This window comes from Bombina bombina, chromosome 2, assembly GCF_027579735.1.
Source record: "Bombina bombina isolate aBomBom1 chromosome 2, aBomBom1.pri, whole genome shotgun sequence".
Classification (NCBI taxonomy): Eukaryota; Metazoa; Chordata; class Amphibia; order Anura; family Bombinatoridae; genus Bombina; species Bombina bombina.
Genome location: NC_069500.1, coordinates 366,474,939 through 366,499,567, shown reverse-complemented (window position 1 = coordinate 366,499,567; position 24,629 = coordinate 366,474,939). Strand labels below are relative to the sequence as shown.

Sequence of the window (24,629 nt, the reverse complement as noted above, 5' to 3'; positions counted from 1 at the left end):
AGATGCACATGTACTGAACTGTAGAGGGAGGATAGAGACCAAGATAGGTGGTTGGAAAACAAGACATTCCGATATAAACCATAAAAGAAATTCTACAGTTCTTTGGATTTGCATTGGTAAACGTTACATGTTTTAAATTGATCACTTTTAGCCATATTTAAAGTGATGGTAAACTTTCTTCTGGATAAACTGATCCGGAATTGTTACTTTTTAACCTAGCCATGCTATTCTAATACCCCGCTCTGCGGCAGCCCACTTCTAAACTCATTGTTTTGTGAACTAAAGGTTTGAAATAGTTCTCCAATCAGCACTACAAAAAAAAAAGTGCCGTACGGCTAGAGTGCCAAACAATTCACACCATTAGCTCACAAAAAAATATGATTTTTGAAGAAGGTGACTAGAGCGTGGTGTATTAGAATGGCACGGCTAAATTAAAAAGTAAGTTACAGCGCATCTATTTTAAGTGATGAATTAAACTCCATCTAAAATATCGCCAACATTCCGGATCGGTTTACCATCACTTTAAATATGGCTAAAAATGTGCGACTGTAGCAATGCTTGGGGAGCAACAGACAAAAAGGTTGGAAAACAATAAGGTAAAATAAATAAGAGAGCAATATGAGTTTAGTATAACCTCTAGCATACAGCAAAATAAACCATTTTTTTAAAGAACAATGTGTTTATTTTTCACTGAAACTGGGTAATATTTAGACAAGCATCTTTTTAAATTTACATCTTTGAAGTCAATTTTGAGTGGTGATCTTTGAACAATAATTGGCAGGCAACAGTCTTTCAAAAGAACACCAAAATATTCCTAAAGCTGCTGCACAACATTGCCCAAGGTGGAAATGTTCTCTTTTTTTTTTTAACATGAAAACCTGTAAGAAAACTTAAGTTAATCATACAAAACAGTTTTGTCGCTTGTAAAGACCAATTCTGTGAGAAAACAAGTTTTGTTTCTTCCCACAAGCAACTAAAGTTACATCATTTACTAAATAATTCAATTATGAACCAACACCAGAAGCCATGTTTCCTTTAAATCTATAATTTAAGGAAAAACACATGGTTGTAAATGAACTTGGTTTTGCACCAAAAAATAAAATAAAAAAATCACATGGAAATAAAATTAAGAGCGCAATGAGCAGTGAACGCATCTGTGCAAAATGTAACTGCAAAGCAGGGGTGCAAATTAAAAATTGATTACCACAGTTATTTATCCTTCTGCTACGTCACACACACAATGGCTTTAACACAAAGGCCTAAAGCACAACAAAATTTAAAAGAAAGGAATAAGATTTGAAAAATTTAACAAGTATTTGATGTAGAACAGACATAAGACTGAAATCTGGCATACAATGGTGAATGAAACAGAAGTGAGCTATCTTGTGTATCAGCGAACAGTTTCATACAATTAGATTAGTTTGCAGGTCATACAGTCTTTTAGTGGATCAAGGTTTTTTTGTACATAACTGATTTTCCGGTTTGATAAAACCACTATACAAGACCAAGTAAAAGGGTGTATAACTTGCAAACATATCTTGTGTGCTAAAAAGGTCTATAAAGCCAGTTAGAAATCATCATCATCATGCTATTTAAGGTTTTCTGCTTTTATTTATTCTCTTCCCTCCCATTTTGTAGATTTATGTAGATGCTTTGCATGGAAAGAATAAATAGCAGCACCTTTTTATTTATCTGGAGCCAGTGTTTACACACAGTGTTGGCGATTGACAGCAGCAGGATAAGAAACATACATCTCTCTTAAACCAAGAACCAATGCAAAAAGAGGGTTAAAACTTAATTTACAGCAGACTCTCAGCATAAGGCTTCAAAGACTTTACTAGAAGGAGTCATCAACATTTACTTCTGATCCCTTGGTCAGGAAAGTGAGGAGACTTGGGTGACTGTCCATTCGTTAAAACAACTGCAATACAGGAGTAGATGACAAAGTAATTTGAGTAGTTCTTATACATTAAAGCATTAAGAATTCAGCTGGTCTCTCCAACCTTGGGATTAAAGGTACTTTTTCTTCATAATGTGCAGGTGTTCAAGATGGATGCACCCATGGGATGGACTTCATCACTGCAGGTTAATTATAATACATGTACAGCTAGATTTCCAACATGACCAGATAGCACATTACAGACACTAGAAACTTTCCAATTCATGTCAAATTTCTAGAGCCATTTCTTGAGAAGGAAAATATATTACAAGATAACTTATTGGTTCTTTACTGGGCATTTCAGAAGACAATCTATCCAAACTTTAGGGAACTACGTCTTGAAAGTTTAATGAAGTTGTTGTTACCAAGTTGTCAGATAAAATAAAAAAAAATCAGAACAAAACTCAAGTTATGAGTTTAAGCTCTTCAGCTAGGACGGAAAACCCCCAAAAACATTTAAACCACTCGTCGAACTTCAAAAAATCTCTTCAGGTAATAGATCTGTCCAAGTGTCATAGCAACAAGTACAAGGGCCTCAAAAAATGACCACAGCACCACTCTGCTGTTCGTGTTGTCATTAACTGTTGGAAGAAAATGATTGTGTCAGTAAAAAATTTACCAAATACTCCCACATCCCCAATATCCTTTCTCGGGTTAGTATAGGCTTAAAATTATGTTTCTACCAAACACATTTGTGAAATTTAGCTTAGCATTAGTTTATAAATTAACATGATCTAAAAAAAACATGAATATTTTATTGTTCTGGTTATATTTGTCAATTCAAATTAAAATAAATAAAATTATAGTGTGTGTATATATATATATATATATATATATATATATATATATAAAAATCTGAATTCATCTTCAAATATAAATTGATAGGCATTGTTTCCATGGTGTAAACTGGAAACATAAAACATCTTCATTGACTAAAACAAAAGACACTTGTTACCACCAGTTTACACAGTGCACAGTGGAATCTAGATCTTAGTGTTTTACAACCTATGCAACTTTGGACTGTTCTGTTATTTTAAAAATTAAATAAATACAAAAAAACTGGCACTTCAAAAGGCAGAGTGTCTGCATCATTTCCTAAATTTTTTTGACAGAGAAATAAGACACTTTTGAAGTGAACAATGCATGAAGCATATGCGATAGCAAAGATTTTCAAGGCTGACATTTTCTATCATGCATTAACCCCTCGGCCCAAAAAAAAGTATATTTAAACGTCATGCGGTACTTTGCCCATCGTACCGTATAACGTATGTATACGTCTGTTTCAGGAAGCAACAGCAGCCTGATGTCCCTAAGCTGAAGGCATCTGTCTGCATATGGAACCGGAACACGATCAGCGCTCTGTTTCCATATAAACACAGGTGCCTGATCATTACAGATAGTGACATGGTCTGTGTCACTGTCTGTAACAAACTTGTGTTTGTGCCGGTGGGATGGTTGGGGGTTGGAGGGTTGGGGCGGAAGGGGCAGGCCCCTACACTGCAGTAAAATTAGTGTGGATGGGAGAGGGAGCTTAGGGACGCTACACTACAGAAAAGAAACTAAACTAATGATCAGAGGGGGGTGGGTTGGACCACTACAGAAAAATATTTCAAACAAATACATTTTAAGATAATCTAAATAAATCTATAAACACCTAAGATGGAAAACACCATTAGGAGGGGGGAGGGTTAGAGAGCTGTTTGGGATGATCAGGGATGTGGGAGGGTAAGGGGGTATGCTACACTGCAGAATAAATAAATAAACAAACTTCAGACTGTTTGCCAGTCTGTTTGGTGGTCAAGTATGGGAGGGCAGAGAGCTGTTTGGGAGGGATCAGGGAAGTGTCAGGTGGAATGGTAATCCCAGTATTACAATGCTATTACCCTTACGAGCTAACTAATTAACCCCTTCACTGCCAGGGATTTTAGAGTGCGGAGCACAGCTGCAATTAATGGACTTCTAATTGCTAAAAACTGATTGCAAATCTATGCATGTCTGCTAAATCAGAAAAAAGGGAACCCCAAAGAAGATTTTAAAACTATTTGTCTTATGACTGCAGTTGTGTGTAAATAATTTCAGAGAGAGACCTAATGTTTGTGAAAAAGTTTTTTGTTTTTTTTTATATGATTGCAATTGGCAGCAAAACAGTGGCATGAAATATACCAAAATGAGCCCAGATTTATCTACCAAAAATATATATTAGTTTTGGTAGGTAAATAAAAAAACAAAGACTAACTCTTATTGCTATACAGGTATGTTAGATGTTATAACAACAAAACTGTACAGAAATGACAATAATAATAATATGAGAATAGTACTCCCCTCTATATTGACCGCTGCCTTCTATCAGTCTCTCCCAAAGGACTGGTTATAGATATGTAAACAGTGGATGTAGAGGCGCAGGTCTTATGTAATATCCTTTTCTGATGCTTTCACACTGAGGAGTAAGAGACTTGACTTGTGATTTATGTAGATCAACACCAAATAATTAGTGCAGTATACTTACTCTGAAATATTCAGAGTCCAGCCTCTTCATCTATATATGACTTTTAACAATTTGTAAAGTTGACTTTCTCTTGATGCGAGTATAACTGTAAGTAACGAAAATTACACTGAAATTGGTTGTATCACACAGTGTATATAAAGTGAAGTATACTAACTCCGAGTAATTCAGAATCCGGCTCCTCACAAAGGTTGTAACTGTGGATATGTTTAATTGCAAAAGGCAGCAAGCTAAATATTTGTTATCGAAAACAAACATTTATTAAAACATGTCAATTCAGACAAATAAAAGCTCTTATTGTTGGATCTATGCGTTTCAACGATACACTTTTTACTGCTCTTGAAAAAGAGGAATGTAAGTGCAAGTCTGAATTGACATGTTTTAATAAATGTTTTCGATAAATATTTTGCATGCTGCCTTTTGCAATTAAACATATTCACAGTTACAACCTTTGTGAGGAGCTGGATTCCGAATTACTCTGAGTGAGTATACTGCACTTTATATACACTGTGTGATACAACCAATTTCAGTGTAATTTTCGTTACTTACAGTTATACTCACATCAAGAGAAATTCAACTTTAGAAATTGTTAAAAGTCATATATAGATGAAGAGGCTGGACTCTTCATTTTCATATTTCAGAGCAAGTATACTGCACTAATTATTTGGTGTTGATCTACATAAATCACAAGTCAAGTCTCTTACTCCTTAGTGTGAAAGCATCAGAAAAGGATATTACATAAGACCTGCGCCTCTACATCCACTATCTAAATAAAAAAACAAGGCTATATTTCTGTTTAAATCGAGTGATAGCAACATGCTAAAAATTCTTCCGTATTTTGGGCAATTTTTTATCTGAACTTCCCGGTAGCAAAAGGGGTTAAAAGGGAGCACGTTTTCAATATTAACACTATTTGCACCAAAAAGCAAAATACAGTAAAATAATAATAACTGGTACATTCTGGAAGACACTATATGTTAGATACATGCATTCAGAGGTTTCGGATACCTCTGAATGTGGAATAAGGCAGCAGCTTGTGCTGTTCTGCTATTTCCGAGTCAAATGTATTCTTGTGAAGCTACAACACACTCTGATAAGGATTTGCACAGATCTTGGAGTGTTGCAGCTTCACAATTATTTGGCTCAGAAAATAGTAGAGCGGCTGCCTTCTTCCACATAATGGAGGTATCTATACCCTCCGAATGCACAGGTATAATGTTAATTCTGGGAATTGCGTATAGATGTGTAAAGGCTGCTGATCCCAGGCTACAAAGGGAGTCTATTAAACCATACTTAAAAAAGGATAGGAAAGTCAAAATTTAAGTTGCATGATTCAGATAGAGCATGTCATTTTAAGACACTTTTAAATTCACTTCTATTTTCAAATGTGCTTCGGTCTATTAATATCCCTTGTTAAAAAAATGAATACGCACATATCATACACTAGTGGGAGCTGCTGCTAATTGCACACATATGTCTCTTGTGATTTGCTAAATAGATATTTTCAGCTTCCTCATTAGTGCAATGCTGTCCCTTCAGCAATGGATAACAAGAGAATGAAGAAAATTTGATAATAGAATTAAATTGGAAAGTTGTTTAAAATTGCATGTTCTATCTGAATCATAAAACATTTTGGGGTTTAGTGTGTATACATACATATACATACACACACACACACACACTTTTTATCCAAAAAAATATGCAGTTTTGCTTGTACACTAAAATATGTTTTCTTGCAACAATCTTAAATTTAGCATCACAGAATTTCACTCACTTGCTCTGTGTATTCTCTCTCGGACTTCCATGTATTCCTGCTCATGTTTCACAGCTGTCATAGCCACAGCTAGTTCATTGATCATCTCTTCTAGCTTGTTCTGATGGGCTGTGGACAAATTAGAAACAATAAAAGGAGACATAAACCAATAATTATTTAAAATATAGATTAAAGGTTGCTCCAATTTTAAAAACAAAAGCAACTGAATAACAAAATATCAAACAAGATAAAAGAGTTACACGACTGAAAGAAAAACACAAATACACAAAGTGGATTGGTGTCACCTTTAAAATAAAATTTGTCGACCTTTGACATATAATATAGTATGGAAAATATGAAGTACTTTGTTGGACAAAATAAAAAAAAATGTATTTCTTAAAAATAAAGAATGTCTCTAGAAACTAACTTGCAGAAATCTGTTCTTAGCTAAATGACAATTACAAAAAACAGTCAGAAACATAAATAAATTTAAAAACTGACAAACAGGAATATAGTAACTGAAATACTATAGTTTAGTAGTTCTGTATGCTTTAAAGGGTGCCATTAAGTAACATTACATACACAAATACATATGAATAATCAAAGGGACATGAACCCCAGATGTTTTCTTCCAGGATACAGAAAGAGCATGCAATTTTTAACAATTGTTCAATTTACGTCTATTATTTAATTTGCTTCCTTCTCTTGTTATCCTTTTATTATTATTATCATTTATTTGTAAAGCGCCGCCAATATCTATATCTTGTCATTGGCTCACCCGTGTGTTTAGTTAGAAACCAATGGTATTTGTTGAAGGAGCAGCAATGCACTAAGAGAATAAAGCAAATGTGATAATAGAAGTAAACTGAAAAGTTGATTAAAATTGTATGTTCTACCGAAATCATGAAATAATTTGTTTGGGTTTCATGTCCCTTTAAATAAATAAATAAAAAATATATAAATAATAATAATAAAAAGGAAGTGCAGAATTATTAGGCAAGTTGTATTTTTGAGGATTAATTTTATTATTGAACAACAACCATGTTCTCAATGAACCCAAAAAACTCATTAATATCAAAGCTGAATAGTTTTGGAAGTAGTTTTTAGTTTGTTTTTAGTTATAGCTATTTTAGGGGGATATCTGTGTGTGCAGGTGACTATTACTGTGCATAATTATTAGGCAACTTAACAAAAAACAAATATATACCCATTTCAATTATTTATTTTTACCAGTGAAACCAATATAACATCTCAACATTCACAAATATACATTTCTGACATTCGAAAACAAAACAAAAACAAATCAGTGACCAATATAGCCACCTTTCTTTGCAAGGACACTCAAAAGCCTGCCATCCATGGATTCTGTCAGTGTTTTGATCTGTTCACCATCAACATTGCGTGCAGCAGCAACCACAGCCTCCCAGACACTGTTCAGAGAGGTGTACTGTTTTCCCTCCTTGTAAATCTCACATTTGATGATGGACCACAGGTTCTCAATGGGGTTCAGATCAGGTGAACAAGGAGGCCATGTCATTAGATTTTCTTCTTTTATACCCTTTCTTGCCAGCCACGCTGTGGAGTACTTGGACGCGTGTGATGGAGCATTGTCCTGCATGAAAATCATGTTTTTCTTGAAGGATGCAGACTTCTTCCTGTACCACTGCTTGAAGAAGGTGTCTTCCAGAAACTGGCAGTAGGACTGGGAGTTGAGCTTGACTCCATCCTCAACCCGAAAAGGCCCCACAAGCTCATCTTTGACGATACCAGCCCAAACCAGTACTCCACCTCCACCTTGCTGGCGTCTGAGTCGGACTGGAGCTCTCTGCCCTTTACCAATCCAGCCACGGGCCCATCCATCTGGCCCATCAAGACTCACTCTCATTTCATCAGTCCATAAAACCTTAGAAAAATCAGTCTAGAGATATTTCTTGGCCCAGTCTTGACGTTTCAGCTTGTGTGTCTTGTTCAGTGGTGGTCGTCTTTCAGCCTTTCTTACCTTGGCCATGTCTCTGAGTATTGCACACCTTGTGCTTTTGGGCACTCCAGTGATGTTGCAGCTCTGAAATATGGCCAAACTGGTGGCAAGTGGCATCTTGGCAGCTGCACGCTTGACTTTTCTCAGTTCATGGGCAGTTATTTTGAGTCTTGGTTTTTCCACACGCTTCTTGCGACCCTGTTGACTATTTTGAATGAAACGCTTGATTGTTCGATGATCACGCTTCAGAAGCTTTGCAATTTTAAGAGTGCTGCATCCCTCTGCAAGATATCTCACTATTTTTGACTTTTCTGAGCCTGTCAAGTCCTTCTTTTGACCCATTTTGCCAAAGGAAAGGAAGTTGCCTAATAATTATGCACACCTGATATAGGGTGTTGATGTCATTAGACCACACCCCTTCTCATTACAGAGATGCACATCACCTAATATGCTTAATTGGTAGTAGGCTTTCGAGCCTATACAGCTTGGAGTAAGACAACATAAATAAAGAGGATGATGTGGTCAAAATACTCATTTGCCTAATAATTCTGCACTCCCTATATATATATATATATATATATATATATATATATATATATATATATATATATATATATATATATATATTAATAATAATAATAATAATAATAATAATAATAAATGTTTCTTGGAAACATGCAAAACTGTGGTAACTACCTTCCTACAAAGAACCAAAATAAAGTTGTATTTGCTGAAAACTACAATATACATTAACATATTCCAAAAAGCTATAATACCTTTAATAATACAAACTTTGTAGACAATAGTAACTGTTTAAATGGAAAAAGAAAAACCTTTTAGTGATGTGGTGACCGGTAAAATGTCAATTTACTAAACAGTCATCACCACTCTGCAGTTTCCTTCAATGACATGTAATGCATATGCTTGTTCATTGATGGAAAAAGGGTTTATCCCTATACAATTATATTTGCTCAAAGTAGATAGACATACACATAGAGAATGATAAAGGACACTTGCTTTTTAATCAATCTTGCCACAGAATATTTTATGAAAATTTCCAAGACCTTTAACCTTCTGACCTAATGTGTCTGTCCTGGTCTAAACTTTAATTTGTGCACTCCCCTGTGGAATCTGTTGGTGCATTACTGATAGTAATACACTATTACAGTCTGAAGCTTTTACATTTCAGGTTAGTACTCAGCTACACAACTTGGTACAGTGACTGCAGCAATAAGCAAGCTAACAAATCGTATTCACTCTAAAGACAACTGCATAACAAAAGCCAATGTGTGGTTTTGTAATATATGGACCTAACAAACACATAGCACTAGCAGGGAACTCGATTTCTCTAACAGTAAAACTAAACATCTTCCAAGCACTACAGCATGCAAATTAAATCCTGACTATAAGAGACAGCATGCCTTACCAAAAACACAATATATAATATTGTATTTAGAAGATATGAGCAGCAAACATCAAGTTATGTGCTTCTGTGAAATTTGCCTAAGCAAAGTCTACAAAACAGCATGCAGCTGTCAGCACAAACGCATTGTTCAAAAGCGAAAATGTTAGGACATGTTAGTCGTAACCACCCTGATTCTTCCACACTTTAAATCCAGCATAAAATAAATGCCATGCCAACAGTGGTTATTAGAAATAAACTGGATGCACAAAAGGGGTTATTTTTTATACAAAGCAATAGACAAACGCTATTCAGCATTCAAACTGTAGAAGACATACCATCCCATGTATCTCCACCTAAGAGAAGTGCAAAATGTGAAATAAAGATTATAAAAAAAATAAGTGGCTGCAATGAAACAGCTACTGTATATCTGCAAAACCTGTCAAACAAGAATGGCTTGACTTCTTAAAGTGGATGATGTGATTTCAATATGAAGCATTAAGAAATGAGTTTAAGCATGCTAGTGGACTTCACAAGTAATATATTAGGTCCTGCACTTTTTATCCTATGCTGTTGGTGATGATATGCACTTCAGGTGTAACAAACAGTTAACACTTTAAGTACATAAAAACATTAACAAACTGATTAAAAGTACTTGTGGTTGCCTATCACTGACATAGCTATGTCACGCTTTATGAAAAATAAATATGAGCATGTGCAAGACAGAAAGCAATACATTTTACATAAAAAAAACATTACTCTAGGGATGAAGTTTCTTCACCTTTAAATGGGGCATTCTGTATTTGCCCACTGAATACATAATAAAAAATGATTTGAACTCTTGTAATATAGTTGAGATATTACAAGAGTTGTAAACCTAATCATTAAAGGATTACTGTTTTTTACTTTTTTCGTTACACAATATTCCCATATTTTGTATAATTATCATCTATTAAAAGCTACTAACCTATATTTTGTATAAAACGAAGCTTACAAAACTTATATTTTTACTAAATATTAACCGGCCATGACGTCACCTTTTCCAGCCCACCGTTTTCGGCATAGTGTGTTTATGAAATGATTGACCAATAACATTTCGCTCCTATGCATATCATCAGCATAACCCTTCCTAATAAGCCTGCACATCAATTCGGCTAAATCGTGCATGCGCATTTGTAATCGTAGAAGCCGTAATTACCCACATCTGTTAGTTTTACGCTTGCGCATTGGAGGGAACTGCTGCTGATAGATTCGACTTGCCTTATTCTACTGCAGATGGTGACGTTTCCTGTGACTCTGCGGTAACTTGCGCATGCGCATTAGTTCAGAAAAACGTCATCTTACAACTGCAGTTGTCAGCACGGATTGGGAATCCGTAACGGCTGACATACAAGTAGGTTGGGAAACAATTAATAGATCAAAGTAAATTATTGGCAAAAGGGTACATATTTAATAAATGAAGTAGAAAATAGGAGGTTTAAAACTATACAACGATTTTATTTGCATATCATTTCTGACTACAGTGTCCCTTTAAAAAGGACATATTTAAATATTTTTGAATGCACAATAGAAATTTTTTTTAATTAAAAAGAAGCTTAGAAAACCTTAGCAACTATTTTCAACACAAACATCTTGCACCAACCCATGGCTATAAGAGACTTATTTCACAGCTTTTATTTTTTTTTGGTCTTGTACATTTGGCTCATTTTTAATGAAGTGGCGCAGCCAAGCTCCTGCTGCAAAAGGAGAGAAATATGGAAAACAGCTTACAAAGACATACTTCTGTCTTAAAGCAGGGGTCAGCAACATTGGGCCCCAGATGTTTTGGAACTACATTTCCCATGATCCTGAGACACTCTTTAATTTCTTAAAGTGATGGTAAATCCTAGCATTTCAAAAACGCTAGGATTTACCATTGCTAGAAATAATAGTGAGCTTCAGTCATGAGTTTTAAAAACAAGTATTCCCAAAGTAGCTTTATTTTGCTGCAGCTTTATTGCAATACTAAGTGCCTCCAGTAGCCCACGGCAAATATAAAAAAAATAATTTCAATGAGGTGATGTTTCCACCTCTTAGCCAATAGCCATCTTGACAGTCAAATGCTGGAGATACGCTTAGCGCCTGCTATGAAAAGACCCTTGGCTCTGGTCAATAGACTCCTAGTAGTCAAAAAAGATACAAAGTAACAAGCACCAACTCAACAAGGCTATGTCTGAATAATCTTAACGTGAAGGTTACAGTGATGAGCATAAGGCTAAAATTGAAATTTTATTATAATTTACCACATGACAAAATTAAATAGATCCATGTTAGTTACTAATAAAGAATACAAAGTCGATAATGTTGAAAACAATACAACGTATTAAAAAATATATGACTTGTTAAAAACAATGCAATATATTTAAACAGTGTATAGTAATAAAAACAGTAAAAATCAATAAAAATTCAATCATAAATGGCAGAGCTTCTACTAAAGGTGGGAAATATTACTGGTGGTCAGTCTTGATAAAGGTCTTGGATAGACCGAAACGCGTCTACTGGTAAGTTCAATTTCAATACTTTATTTGATTACAAAACACCCTGCACTATTGTGTATTTCTTTTTACGACAGGATTATCCTGGGAACGTTTATTTATTAAAAAGATAGCACATCACCTTGTTTTCTGGATGTTGTCACCAGTGTTCCCTCTAAGGCCAGTTTTGTGTGTGGCCCAGCAGTGAAACAGTTAATTAGGTAACCACACCCTGCAATTAGCAAACACTGCACAATGCAGATGGCAAGGTATGGTTCTCTTGTTAACTGTTTCACTCCTGGGCTGCACACAAAACTGTCCTTAGAGGGAACACTGGTTGTCACCTATATTATCTGGAGCCATACGCTTTACTCCAACTTCAGGCTGCTAGAGTTTCAAAAGAAACATTAACACATAGATTTCATGACTGATTTTTTACCGCAACCGGTTAGCACTTTGCTTATTTCGCCATCACAATTGTTTTTTTGAATCACATTGGATTACTCACTGGAATTATTTGGATTGATTGTTTTGGACTTTATATGTGATATCACACTACTGTTTCTTCACACTCACGACACATATATTCTTTGTGTTAATAGTTACACATTTTCTATACATTTCAAAACGCTTAATTTTCTCAACACCTTTGCATATCATTTATATATATTTTTTGGCACACACATTCAATCATTTAATGGTTAGTATGTATATTCTATGTTAAACACATAGTTGAAATGATATTGGCTTTATTTTCGCTTTTTACCAGCACTACATTGAGGTTATCAATACCATTGTATATAAAGAGCTAGGGACCACAAGTAATATTTCCCACCTTTAGTAGAAGCTCTGCAGTTTATGTGTTATACATTGAATTTTTATTGATTTTTACTGTTTTTATTACTATACACTGTTTCAATATATTGCATTGTTTTTAACAAGTCATATTTTTTAATACGTTGTATTGTTTTCAACATTATCGACTTTGTATTCTTTATTAGTAACTAACATAGATCCATGTAATTTTGTCATGTGGTAAATTATAATACAATTTAAATTTTACCCTTATGCTCATCACTGTAACCTTCACTTTAAGATTATTCAGACCTAGCCTTGTTGAGTTGGCGCTTTGTTACCCAATAGCCATCATGCACAGTGCTGTATGGCTAGCACGGTTTTGGCTAAGAGGTGGAAAAAAAAAAAAAGAGGATCTTTACCGTGGGGGGCTGGAAGCACTTAGTAATGCAATAACGATGCAGCAAAATAAAGCTACTTTGGGAATTTTTTTATTTTAAACACTAGGATTTGCCATCACTAACCGTTTACCACTTTTTCTATTAAAAGCAAGTTTTAAAGTGAAGGTCAATTTTGACAAATTAGTGCCCGGTTTTTAATAATCCTATTAAAAACAAGGGCACTTTAATTCATCAAAATTGACATTTCCAGCATTTTCTTCCAAAACTTACCTTTTAATCCCGAGAGCCGCTGCAGTACTTCCTCAGCCCTCTTCTCAGGTCCAAAATGACAAACTGGCTTCATCCAATCACAGCTTTCCCTCAGGCCATGAACCCCCGGGGGGGGCGCCGTGATTGGAGGAAGCCGGATTCGTCATTTCTGATGCAAGCAGAGGCTTTCCAACAGCCAGGGGAATCGATGTAGCAGCTTTCAGGATTAAAAGGTAAGTTTTTGAAGAAAACGCTTGAAATGTCAATTTTGATGAATTAAAGTGCCCTTGCTTTTAATAGGATTATTAAAAACCGGGCACTAATTCGTCAAAATTGACCTTCACTTTAACAATTGACCCATCTGTATCCATAACTGCATGAAGTTACGGGCAATCAGTATTCCACAAATCCCACCTTCTGTCTCCATGTCTTGGCCTTTGGGTGCCTCTCCTATGTCGATAGTAAACATTACTATCTTAGGAGTCATCGTTGACATTCTGTTACTAAAGCAAAATTTGTAAATTCCATCCATGTGAGCAGCAAATGTGTATTTCCCACTAGATTCTCTGTCTCCTTTATATATGCCTTTATTGTCTGGACCAGTGATCTGAAAGACAAATGAACATTATTTTACACCAAAATATTGAATACATAAATTTATAATAAAACACAACCTGTAAATCCAAGACAGAGAACTGATAAATTATAAAAGTCAAACAATATTTATTAAAATTCAGTACAAATCTGCAAAATTAAGAAGCAATATAGAAATGTATGAGTTAGGTAAGACAAGATTTAAAAAAGGGACATAAATCCCAATTTTTTTTTTATTTCAAGATTCAGATTAAAAAAAATGTTCCAATTTACGTTTATCATCTAATTTACTTTGTTCCTTCTCTTAGTATCCTCTATTGAAACGCATACATAGGTAGGCTCAGGAGCAGTAACACACTTATGTGAGCTAGCTACTGATTGATGGTTGCACATATGTTTCTTGTCATAGCATGCCACCCATTGTCCTCACCTAGCTACCAGGTAACAAATGATACCAATGAGGCAACACACATTATATATATATATATATATATATATATATATATATATATATATATATATATATATATATACATACATACATACACACACACACATATACATCTATATATGAATTAGAAAATGTTTTAAAAATTGCCTGCTCTATCTGAATAATGATAAAAAAAAATTGTGTTATGTCCCCTTGTTTTTGGAAATTTTAAATGATAAAATACACCAGCTAGTTATCCCTAATATCCATGTAAAGACTGATAAATATCATGCTAATGCTATAATTTGCAATATTCAAAAATTAAAGTCTTATGCTTCCATCGTTAACTATAACACTTGCACAAAATGTGTCCATACAGCACAAAGGAAAACATATGCAATAGGTATATTCTGTGCGGACTGCATAGCCAATTAAAAAAAAAATGAACATAGACTAGAGGATGACAAATTTGCATGGAACTTAGCATATAAAGGGAATAGAGGATCCCAGGCACACAGTTTTAAGAACAATGTAACGATTTTATAAACAGATATGCAAAGAATTATCAAATATGTAAGAAGCCAGGAGTAGTGTTTTTGAAGCAATAGCTACCAGCAGATATGTCAAGACTTGACATACACATTATCCAATAACAAATACCAGTGATGCTAAACAGCCTTAGTAAAAATCAGAATACATCATCTTAAAGTAATTCAAAATTAATGTTAATCATTAATGTATTCACATTACTTATTTAATGAATAGTGCAAACCCTTACCAAAATATAAGAAAAATATTAGACTTAATTGCAATCATGTGTTAAACCTAAGCAATGCTTGCCATTTAGATATGCAGCACTGTGCGGTGTTCTAAGACAAACCATGCTACACAAGGAATGAAGATTGATCAAGCAAGGTTCTAAACCTTTTGATCCATAGGATGATGATATCCTTACACCCTGTAGTGCTGATCTAGCATTATCTGATGAGGCTATTGCTCATTTAAGATAATATATATTGTGAACTTGCACTCCTGCCATTGCCTTCTATGCACAAGTTTTCTGATGTTCTTGTATATAATATGCTTGTATACATTTCATATATGCCTGTGTGTGTATAGTTAAACAGTTGTCAGAGTTACGGCTGCAACACGATCCTCTCTGACAGACAAGGAAATAAAGGGTAGAAAGTAGCGCACTTCTATAAAGCAACATCATTTAGAAGATGTGGGTAGATGCCTCACCTCCACGTCAATGTCCAAAAATCCCCCCTCCGCCACCTCGAATATGAGGCCCATCTTTGTTCCGGACGACACCTGCTCAAAGAAACATTCTTCCGCGTGTGCGTCGATGCTCACAAAGTAACCAGAGGCCGTTGCGGAAAAGAAGGCAACTAAAGCCACCAGCTCCGAGATAGTCAACATGATGACAAGGGACAGGGATGTCAGAAAGCCGAAATGTTAGCTGTGGAATATGGGCCTCGCTCCTTAAGGAGGCGTCACCTCTCTAGGTAGCCGGGGAGCGAGCAGATAGTGCCACGTAACGGATCTACGGTGGCCAGACAGGGACATTCAGCAACATCCGGGGAATCCGCCCTGAAGGGAGACCTGAGAAATATACGTAAAGAGAGGTTGTGGCAGACATATTAGATATGGGCGGAATCTGAAAGATAGTCTAACGTGGCCATAAGGTGTTTGGATCACTTGGCTAAACCGTAGTCTGATGTTGGTTTTTAATTGACGTGGGCTTCAGACTTAAATGTAGATTTGATATAAGGCCCGACAAGGGTGAATAAGTGGAAGGCACTGCATACAATGTTGTCTCTCTGACACAAGGTTCTCTTTCTAATACTGTATTCTAATAAATGGTCACCATCACCCTGATCATTTTGGTTATTATTGCTATTTGTTATTTTATTATTTCTTTATGTAGGGTCCAGGATAGGTTGCAAATGTTCCCTATCAAATAGTTTTTCAAATCAACTCCAAATGTTGAAATCTCAATTAGTGTTTTTTTCTGGATTGGGGGTATTTGAATTTGAGAACACCTTATGCTGTATAAATATGCAGTGTCCTTAAATTCAAGAGAGTGCCAGACTTTCTATTTGTTGTCTGGGGTTAACTGCCTAAGTCATTGAAAGCTGTGCAGCTGTCTGTGAGTGCTGGTGAGCACACAGGGTTGTGAGTTTTACAAGGTTATGGGATGTGTACCCAGTCTGGTTTGAGAGTGTAGTCTATTTCTATGTCTTGTGTGTGTCTAGAGAACTTAAAAAGGGCCTGTGCCACCCTTGTTTGTATCTAAGTGTGTTTGGTTGAAGGCATGCATTGTATGGCTGTAGGTAGGGACCCATGTAGGACGAAACCATGACGTGGTCCCGGGCCTATCGCCATTTGGCAAAATGCTGTAAATAACTCTTCCATATTGCTTTTTATCTTCCTGTGTGCTTTATCTTTTCTTGTGAAACATTGCATAATGCATATATTTGTAAATAAAACAGACTTTGGATACTTCACACTTGATTATTCCGGTTGGATATGATTATGATATTGAGAGGTGGCAGGCAGGTTAGGAGTTAACTTGAAGGGTGTTTCTTTACTTTTGTTTTAACCAATAAGGTTAGTTTGCCTTCATTTTAAACTTCTGTCCAGTGAACAACACCTTAGGCTATGATTACGGCAGTTTGCCGAAACGCGTAAGCCTGTGTGCTGCGCTCTTCTTGTACATTGCTTTGAAACTTCCTTGATGTTATTAATTAAAGTGAAAGTCAATCCTAGCGTTTTACAAACGCTAGGATTGACTATTGAAACAAATAAAGGGGACTTTCATTCATGAAGTATAAAAAACTTCATGTAGAAAGCTCTTTTAGTTGTTTCAATCGATCGCCCTTCTTAGCTGCTACAGCAGCCCACGGCTAAAAAATCTTTTTGCTAAGAGGTGACATTTTCACCTCTTAGCCAATAGCCATGTGGTAACTCCGGCTTGGCGCCCATGGGAGCCGGATTTACAACACGGATATTGGCTAAGAGGTGAAAACGTCACCTCTTAGCAAAAATCTTTTTTAGCCGTGGGCTGCAGTAGCAGCTAAGAACGGAGATCGATTGAAACAAAGGAGCTTTCTGTATGAAGTATCTTATACTTCATGAATGAAAGTCTCCTTTATTTGTTTCAATAGTCTGGTCCACCCCCTTGGAGGAGTGATCGGTGCTTCTGCTGGGTTGGACTGAATCATTTGTGTGAGTTAGGTGACATCAAAGCTGTTTCAGACTGATAGATAAATAGATACGTCGTCATGTGCATCAAAGGGGTTAAGCATCAAAAACACAATATCACCTTCAGAATCGATAGCTAAATGACAGCAGGATAATCAGCAGACAGCACAGTAATTCTTCTTAGAAATATTACAGGTTGACAAATGGTGGTTGAGTGTGATATTTAGCATCTCTCAAGCGATGGGGTAAGACTTGAAGTTAACTTGACAATGCAGTCCAAATTGCTCCATACTTACCTGGTGTTACTAGGCTCCAGGATCCTAATAGCCAGATCTTTCTTTTCTTGTTATAGTTTTTATTTATAGCACCCAGTCAAAACCAAACCAAAAAGTACACAATTCCAACAATGCTTTATACTCAGCCTTGTCTAGTCTCATTATCACTTCCAAGATTTTTACCCCTTTGCAGCTCACTGTTTTATGTTTCCAAATGTCTTTTGACAAGATTGTTTCAAAATATCAATACACTAACTGGAAAAAACAATAAACAAAACTTGTATGCAAAATTAGGAGTGAATGCAAGTCCAATTACACTTTAGAATGCTGCAATTTTATTTGTACCCACTTAAGAAAATTGTTAACCGTGAGCTCCTTTTTAAGTGGTCTCTCTCCTGCAAGACTCTCTTTAGCCAGAAACATTGTAGGTTTTAAGGGATAAATGTAAGACCTGGAGAAATTCACAGTCTGGAAATGTCTCACAAAGTGACAGAAATGTTAGCACCAACATGGCCAGCAAACACACTAGTTCTGTGTCCTATATGACAATGAAACCCATAACCCTTCAGATTATTAAATTGACGATATAGCTATAAATGTAACCACCAATCAGCAAGCACTATCCAGGGTGCTGAAGAAAAAATGAGCCCAAGCTTACATTCCTGATTTTTCAAATAAAGATACCAAGAGAATGAAGAACAAGGGGATAATAGAAGTGAATTAGAAAGTTGCTTTAAATTGAATGCTCTATCAGAATGAAATAAAAATTGGGTTTAGTGTACCTTTAAGGTAAAATCTTTCTACTCATACTGCCCTAGTATAGGTTGTGCTCTGTATACTCATGGGTGCTCTAATTACTATTGCTTGGATTATTTGCCTGCTGCTGAACCCTGCTCTGCCTTGAAACTACTCTATTGCTTAGCCCTTTTGGCACTCTGAAAGAATGGACTGACTACCTGCTGCTGAACCCTGCTCTGCCTAGTGACTACTATTTTGCTTAACCCATTTTAGTAGCAGTTTCAATATTTAATCAGATGCCTCAGTGAATGATATGAGTTTTAGACCTGCTGGACATGAAAAAAGTAAATAGTTAAACAAAACAAAAAACAGAAGTATGCCATAGCGAATATTCCATTGTGGGGAACTACATCATGAAGGATCTACAACCAGTTCCTCTGAGACTAAAAAAAAGTCCCCAGCAGAAAGGCCAGCAAGTGAACCCTGACTCCTAGCTGTTTTCAACTTGCCAGTTTACAACAGCAGAAGATAATTCATTTTTCTATTGCTCATTAGAGTTAACAAGATTAAAACAGCTGGCAATCCGTATTGTTATGCTGGTCTTTTGCCACCTTTCTTTTACCCTTAGAGGAACTAGTACTATAGGCAGTTTTAAGAAATTAGAATCTTATATCATACTGAATCAGTGTTTGAGCCATGTCTCAATGCATAAAAAAATGGAACAAAAGGATGAATGACATATTATGTCTAAAATAATTTATTAATACATAGAACAACACATGTACACATTAATATATTCACATAAAAAATCCCAAAAGGTACCTTAGGTCAAATTGACTAATAATAAAGTATTGTTCCGGTGTCCTGTAATATTTTCCTACCTTGTTACGTTGTCCTACCTACGTAACGCTTACGGCCACGCCTACAATAAACTTGCAAATACACTTGTGCACGCATGCGCTCACTGCAGCAGTTGGGAAAATATTACAAAACACCGGTACATCCACAATTTTGGCACTAGCTGGGGACATCAAAATGCCAGTGCCAAAAAAAAAGCTTCCTACAACTATGTTTTTTATTCTGTATATTCAATATTATTATACTGATTTCTATGATTAAAGGGAGTGAACGTATTTCAATAAAGCACATAATATAAATAGTTACAAACATTACCTTTCATGATGAAACGCTAACACATTTTGTAACTATTTATATTATGCCTGCTTTATTGAATTACGTTCACTCCTTTAATCAAAGAAATCAGTATAATAATATTAAATATACAGAATAAAAGAACATTGTTGTAGGAAGCCTTTTTTGGCACTAGTGCCCAGCTAGTGCCAAAATTGTGGATGTACTGGTGTTCTGTAATATTTGCCGACTGCAGCAATGAGCATATGCGTACACAAGTGTATTTGCAACTTTATTGTAGGCGTGGCCGTACACAGTGTTCTAAAATATCTGTCGACTGCGGTAGTGAGTGCATGCGTGCCAAGGGTATTTTTATTTTTTTTATAGGCGTGGCCGTAAGCGTTACGTAGGTAGAAAAACGTAACAGGGTAGGAAAACATTATAGAACACCGGCACTACAGAGTCCAGTCCAAAGTACTGAAAAACCAGAGCAAAGTTCGTTGAAGATGAGGGATCAAGTCCAAAAAATTCACAGACGATTAGGATTTAATGGACATTAGATGCAATACATCCTCTCTATCAAAAAGATACCTGTGGGACAAAAGGAGCCTTGATAAAGACTGTTATAGGTCAAAACGCGTAGGCTGTTTGGACCATCCAGTGAGTACTTTTAGCCTCAGTTTTTTGTTGTTTATTTTGCAGGGTTGCACTATTTTCCTTTTTTGCTGCTTTTGTCCCACAGGTATCTTTTTGATAGAGAGGATGTCTTGCATCTAATTTCCATGCCATATGGTATCAGGCTTGTGTATAGGATTATGTGACATAATATAAGGTACATATAAACAGCACTTTGCTTTTGCATATGGTTATATCACATACAGCACTGGACTTGTTTATATAGTTATGTCACATAATATATTGTGCTGAGTTTGTGTGTTATGGGATACAATCCCTTTAATTTTTAATAATTGTATTAAAAGTGCTTAATGTGTTCATTTTGTTATGGTTTAAAATAAAAAAAAATACAAAAAATGACTGCACAATAAGATGTTTCACATCGGCTAAACATATGTAAAACGGGGGTGGGATAGTGGGTGTAGTGTAGGCAGGTGATTGATGGGTGGCATTATAAGTGGCGAGTGACATATTGGCATGGCTAGTACCTTAGGAATTTAAATTATTATTTTATATATACATTATAGATGAGAGCACTCACATCCAAACTATGCAAAGTGAAACAGTCTTTTAGTATGATTTTATACAATGTTGCAGTCTTGTGATACTCTGGGGATGTCACATACCGGCTCAGACGATTGCGGTTTGAAGGCCTTCAGCACGACCTCCAGCACAGCAACAGCACAGCTTTCTTTTAACATCACATGTTTGTGAGTATAATTTTGTATGTATTTGTATATGTATTTTTTATACTAGTATATCTGTTACAATATCCCTATAAACATTATCTCAACAGTGAACTCCAACTTGTTAGATATAACCTAGGTTGCAATATTATTTAATTATACCTCAGTAGTAACCTCCAACGTGTTATATATTTACATAAGAATATATTTATTAAAAATTAATCTTTAATCCTTAGTTCTAATCAGTTAAGATTTATAGACACATTGAATATATTTATGTAGAAAATAGATTATACATCAATTATATATGTCTATGTTGTTACAATTTTCCATACCAAGCAAGTTATAAAAGAAATATTTCTATAAATTAACCTTACTCCAAATGAATCACCTATTAAGATATCACAAATGAGTATACCAGAACCAGCTCGCAACTCTAATTTACTGCCACTATATGAGCATATAACTTACAATGCTGAACTTATAACAACCATAAATATTGTATATTATTAACACAATAACCAATTTATGTGCAGTTCTTAAGAGATTTCATAATAAAATAAAACTGACTTATAAATACAAAATACAAAATCTTTTCCTAGCAATAACAATAACTTGCCATCAATATAATTATTTCTAGTCTACACAGGCTAATGGGACATACATTTAAAATACAAAATACCCTTTTAAATCACAAGCTACAATTTAACTATAGCTTTAGAATACCTTGATTTAAAATATTAAAAATATAAAACAACCACATACATTACCAAGTACCCATGTGAGAGTTTAGCTTTTTCAATCCAATATAACATTTTCACCATCATGTAAGAGAGGATGCACAAATCTGGAAGTAATGTTAGGCCCAATTTTTGTCTTACAAAACTTTGTATTTCCAAGGCAGCAGTTTAAGTCAGTAAGTCAAATTAACCAGTATCAGCCAGCATCAGGCTCTTTTACTTCCCGTGCAAGGGTTTTTATCTCTCTTTCTAATCATTGGTGAAATTGTGGTTACGCTCTCATCGAAGCGTGTCTCTCATTAGCCCTTCGGAGCTGGTCCATCATAGGCCCTTGGTGAATGCATGTCTTTTAACAGTCAACCTTTTTGGCTGTTATACCAGTTTTAGTCCATTAGGGGGCAGCAGACATAGAAAAACAGTTTAATTATTAAATACTGCTACTGAAAATATATATATTTTTAAAATGTATATTTAATATACTATATTTTCTAGTATAAATAAACTTATCTGGTCAACATATATGTCCTATCCTATATTATAAAAGGCCAAGTGTGTTTGTCTGAAGCCGTCATGCGCAGTAGAGACTGCGCGCGGACAAACACACCTGGCCTTCAGCTGCAGAGTAGTGCGCACTGCGGAATCTGCCTGGTGGGGGCGTGACCGGCGTCGGGCGTGCCGTGATGGGGGCGTGACCGACGGGCGTGACGAGGGGCGTGGCTGGCAGGCGTGACGATGGGACGTGGCCTCGTGGGAGCACGCGGAAGGGGCGTGGCCGGCGGGAGAGACCAAAACAGAGGAAGGAAGGAAAGAAAGAAAGCGAGCAGAAGAGGGGGGAAGAGCAAAAGAGGGAGAGAGAGCGCAAGAGAGTGGGAGAGAAAGAGGGGGAGAGAGAGGGGAGAGAGAGAGCTCAAAAGAGAGGGGGGAGAGAGAGAGCTCAAAAGAGAGGGGGGAGAGAGAGCTGATGGGGGCGTGACCGACGGGCGTGGCGAGGGGCGTGGCTGGCAGGCGTGACGATGGGACGTGGCCTCGTGGGAGCATGCGGAAGGGGCGTTGCCGGCGGGAGAGACCAAAACAGAGGAAGGAAGGAAAGAAAGAAAGCGAGCAGAAGAGGGGGGAAGAGCAAAAGAGGGAGAGAGAGCGCAAGAGAGTGGGAGAGAAAGAGGGGGAGAGAGAGCTCAAAAGAGAGGGGGGAGAGAGAGAGCTCAAAAGAGAGGGGGGAGAGAGAGCGCAAAAGAGGGAGAGAGAGAGCGCGCAAGAGAGGGGGAGAGAGAGAGCACAAAAGAGGGGGAGAGAGAGAGCTAAAAGAGAGGGGGGAGAGAGCGCACAAAAGAGAGGGGGGAGAGAGCGTGCAAAAGAGAGGGGGGAGAGAGAGCGCAAAAGAGAGGGGGGAGAGTTTAAAAGAGAGCGCAAAAGAGGGGGAGAGAGCGCAAAAGAGAAGGGGGAGACAGAGTGCAAAAGAGAGGGGGAGAGAGCACAAAAGAGAGGGGGAGAGAGCACAAAAGAGGGGGAGAGAGCGCAAAAAAGAGGGGGAGAGAGTGCAAAAAAGAGGGGGAGAGAGCGCAAGGGGGAGATAGCTTAAAGGGAGGGGGAGAGAGCGCAAAAAAGAGGGGGGAGAGAGAGAGCTCAAAAGAGAGGGGGGGAGAGAGAGCTCAAAAGAGAGGGGGGGGGAGAGAGAGTTTTAAAGAAAGGGGGGAGAGAGAGTGCACAAAAGAGGGGGGGAGAGAGCGCAAAAGAGAAGGGGGAGAGAGCGCAAAAGAGGGGAAGAGAAAGGGCAAAAGAGGGGAAGAGAGAGCAAAAGAGAGGGGGAGAGAGAGAGCAAAAGAGAGGGGGAAGAGAGAGCAAAAGAGAGGGGGGAGAGAGAGCAAAAGAGAGGGGGAGAGAGCAAAAGAGAGGGGAGAGAGAGAGAGAGCGCAAAAGAGGGGGGAGAGAGAGCAAAAGAGGGGGGAGAGAGAGAGCAAAAGAGGGCGAGAGAGAGCAAGAGGGGGGAGAGAGCAGATGAGGGGGGGAAGAGAGAGAGCGAGCAAAAGAGGTGGGAGAGAGCGAGCAAAAGAGGTGGGAGAGAGAGAGCAAAAGAGGGGGGAGAGAGAGCACAAGAGGGGAGAGAGAGAGAGCAAAAAAGGGGAGCGAGAGAGAGCAAAAGAGGGGGGAGAGAGAGAACTCAAAAGAGAGGGGGGGAGAGAGAGAGAGCGCAAAAGAGAGGGGGGAGAGAGAGGGAGCAAGGGTTGGAACCGCGGTACCTAAAAAATTGGCCTGTGTACACGGGCTTTAGGACTAGTCGAATATAATTTAGCATGTATTTATTGAGACTAAACATGAGTATATTTCTAGTATCATATTAGTAAGTAATTACTATAGATTTAAATATTAGGGTATTTAAAAGGATTTTTATAATTTAATACTTTCAGTATAATATTAATTAATATATCAGTTCATTCAATATGCTGGTATATATTGCATTTCCTAGTCACCATCTTATATCATATATGTAATTGCAATAGAGTTCTGTAGCAATTAAATCATGACAGATATATATTTATATATATATATATATATATATATATATATATATATATATATAATTATTGATTAGTACATGATATAGATATTTCACTTCACCATT

The 24,629-nt window shown here is 36.8% G+C and overlaps 1 protein-coding gene across 2 annotated transcripts; it reads right to left on the bottom strand.

Annotated features, from left to right (window-relative positions):
- Window positions 1-659: 659 nt before the first annotated feature.
- On the bottom strand, window positions 660-16,102 carry TMED2 (transmembrane p24 trafficking protein 2). Of its 2 annotated transcripts, XM_053701812.1 has the most exons (5): window positions 15,800-16,102; window positions 13,948-14,140; window positions 9,914-9,931; window positions 6,217-6,324; window positions 660-2,520 (listed from the first exon to the last, which is right to left on the bottom strand). In XM_053701812.1, exons 1-5 carry the CDS (start codon window positions 15,977-15,979, stop codon window positions 2,396-2,398), a joined length of 624 nt encoding a protein of 207 aa, XP_053557787.1. In that variant the 5' UTR covers window positions 15,980-16,102; the 3' UTR covers window positions 660-2,395. The 2 variants fall into 2 exon arrangements, with proteins under 2 accessions (XP_053557787.1, XP_053557789.1); XM_053701814.1 differs by lacking the exon at window positions 9,914-9,931 and having other exon boundaries at window positions 15,800-16,099.
- Between the last annotated feature and the right edge of the window lie 8,527 nt (window positions 16,103-24,629).